The sequence below is a fragment of the Narcine bancroftii genome, chromosome 13 (assembly GCF_036971445.1).
Source record: "Narcine bancroftii isolate sNarBan1 chromosome 13, sNarBan1.hap1, whole genome shotgun sequence".
In the NCBI taxonomy this organism is placed as follows: domain Eukaryota; kingdom Metazoa; phylum Chordata; class Chondrichthyes; order Torpediniformes; family Narcinidae; genus Narcine; species Narcine bancroftii.
Genome location: NC_091481.1, coordinates 58,114,304 through 58,116,389, shown reverse-complemented (window position 1 = coordinate 58,116,389; position 2,086 = coordinate 58,114,304). Strand labels below are relative to the sequence as shown.

The window sequence follows — 2,086 nt, the reverse complement described above, 5'->3', positions numbered from 1 at the left end:
CTGCAACTGAGAAGTTTTTGGCCACCTCTGGTCTAGATAGTGGTTGGCATAGACAGGATGGTCAGAAAGGCCTGTTGCTGCGACTCTGGAAGAGCAAGACTTTAACAACAAAATCAGCAAATGATGTCTGTTAATCTTGCCCGCAGATGAAGATGGCAGCTGCTTCCTCCTCTACAAGGTTCCCTTTCTTCGCCACTATGTTATGAAGCCGCAAGCCTCGCCTTCCTGACCAGTCCAGCCTTGATCACCCTTACGATGTGGAGCTGCATTCAGGCTAACTTTGGCCCCAATGCCACGCTCTGTGGAGATGGCCTCTGCCAGGATGTTGGCATGATCCTATCCTTTGCCTCTGTGGCCTACCTCATCGTCTGCTTCCCCCTGGGCCTTGTCTTCAATGGCCTGGTCCTCATAGTCAACCTTCGCCACAAAGTGTCCATCAACATGTCTGATGTCTACTTCACCAACATGGCACTGGCTGGCCTGATCCTTAACCTTGTTGCCTTGCTCCAGCTTCTCGGACCCGACCATCTCCTGTGGCCAGTATGGGCCTTCGGCCAGGAAGTGTGCATGGGCTCCTTCATCCTCTTCAATGTGGCGGCCCTCGTGAGCATCTACTCTGCCACATTACTCAGCCTGGACTGCTTCATCGAGCAGGCCTTGCCCCGCACCTACATGTCCAGTGTCTACAAAACCAAGCTCGTTTGCAGTTTCGTCTGGGGAGGTGCCACACTGGCAAGCTTCTCCTCCCTCCTCTTCTACATCTGCAGCAAGATCTCTGACCAAGACCGCGACTGCTCCCAGCTCCAGGCCAAGGAGCTGGGCGACGCCATCATGTTCTTCACTGGGTTCCTGGTCCCCGCTGCGGGAGTGGGCTGCGCCCTCTGCCTGATCTGGCGCAAGCTCCAGCCACCGTGGCGGACGCAAGCCAGCCGGCTTGGGCCTTCGGTCCAGAGACTCCTTTTGGCCACAGTCCTGGTGCAGTTCGGCCTCTGGCTGCCCTACCATCTGACACTGCTGGCAAGCACTGCCCACTTTGTCACCAGGGCTGAGGGCAGCAGCCTCCTGGCCAACCGCACTCACTTCTTGAGGGGCTCCTGCGAGCTGCTGGCCTACCTGAGCACCTGTGCCGTGCCCCTGCTGTACAAATACCTGCAGAAGACCTTCGATACCAGGCTCAAACTGGTCATCCAGGATGTGAGATGCGGGATCAATGGTAGAGTGTGCATCCAGGATGGGATGCGCCAACAGAACATCCTTACCATCTCAGGGACAGAAACCTTGCCAGAATGATAGCTTCCACCAAGTCCGCACTTCCCGGGAAAGGCCACAGGTTTGCCCACGTTCCTCCTGCTGTTTCTTAACCCAAGACAAGACACTTAAAACTGATGAATCACCTCATGTTTGTAGCCCTTGAAGTTCAGAAGAATGAAGAGCAAACTTCTTCAAACCCAGAAGATCCAGAGGTACACGATTTGCACTGGTGTTTTCACTGGTGGGAGAGCTGCAAACAGAAGGACGCATTTCAACGATAAGGCGCCAGTCATTTAAAACGAAAGTGGATAAAAATTTCTTCTGCCAAAGGTTTGGAGTGGCGGGAAGGGGGGGGGGGGGAAAGGAGGTAATTATTGGAATTATTTGAGGTGATAGATATCGAAAGAGGAGAGTCAAAAAACACTCGTCAGATCATTGAGTGTAGACCTTGGGAGGTTACGTTACAGTTGAACAAGTTGTTGCAATACCCCTTTTGAGAAGATCACGCAGGTTTATGGATCATGCTCAGTACTTATTTTGTGGAGTCCTACAGCACTCTTCAACAGAGCAATTGAATTAATTAAAAAAGTTAAACTTTATTCACAGCACAGTAGAAACCGATTCCGGCCCTTTAAACCTGTGCCGCCCAATTGCACCTAAATTAACTACAATGTTTTGGAGGGTGGAAGGTGGGAGACCCCAGAGGACACAGGGAGAACGTACAAGCTCCTTACAGATTCAAACCCCGATACCTAGTGCTGTAATAGCGTGGCATTAACCACTACACTAACCAAGCCGCCCTAAAAAAAGCCCACCATACTCAAGGTAATTTTCC

At 51.9% G+C, this 2,086-nt stretch overlaps 1 protein-coding gene across 1 annotated transcript; it reads left to right on the top strand.

Moving 5' to 3' along the window:
* Positions 1 to 255: 255 nt before the first annotated feature.
* Positions 256 to 1,290, top strand: LOC138748046 (probable G-protein coupled receptor 146). The gene has a single exon (XM_069907743.1). It carries the CDS (start codon positions 256 to 258, stop codon positions 1,288 to 1,290), a length of 1,035 nt encoding a protein of 344 aa, XP_069763844.1.
* Positions 1,291 to 2,086: the final 796 nt, after the last annotated feature.

Bases quoted from the DNA above. Each gene is read 5' to 3' on its own strand.
- LOC138748046 (XM_069907743.1), top strand. From the start codon at position 256: ATGTGGAGCTGCATTCAGGCTAACTTTGGCCCCAATGCCACGCTCTGT.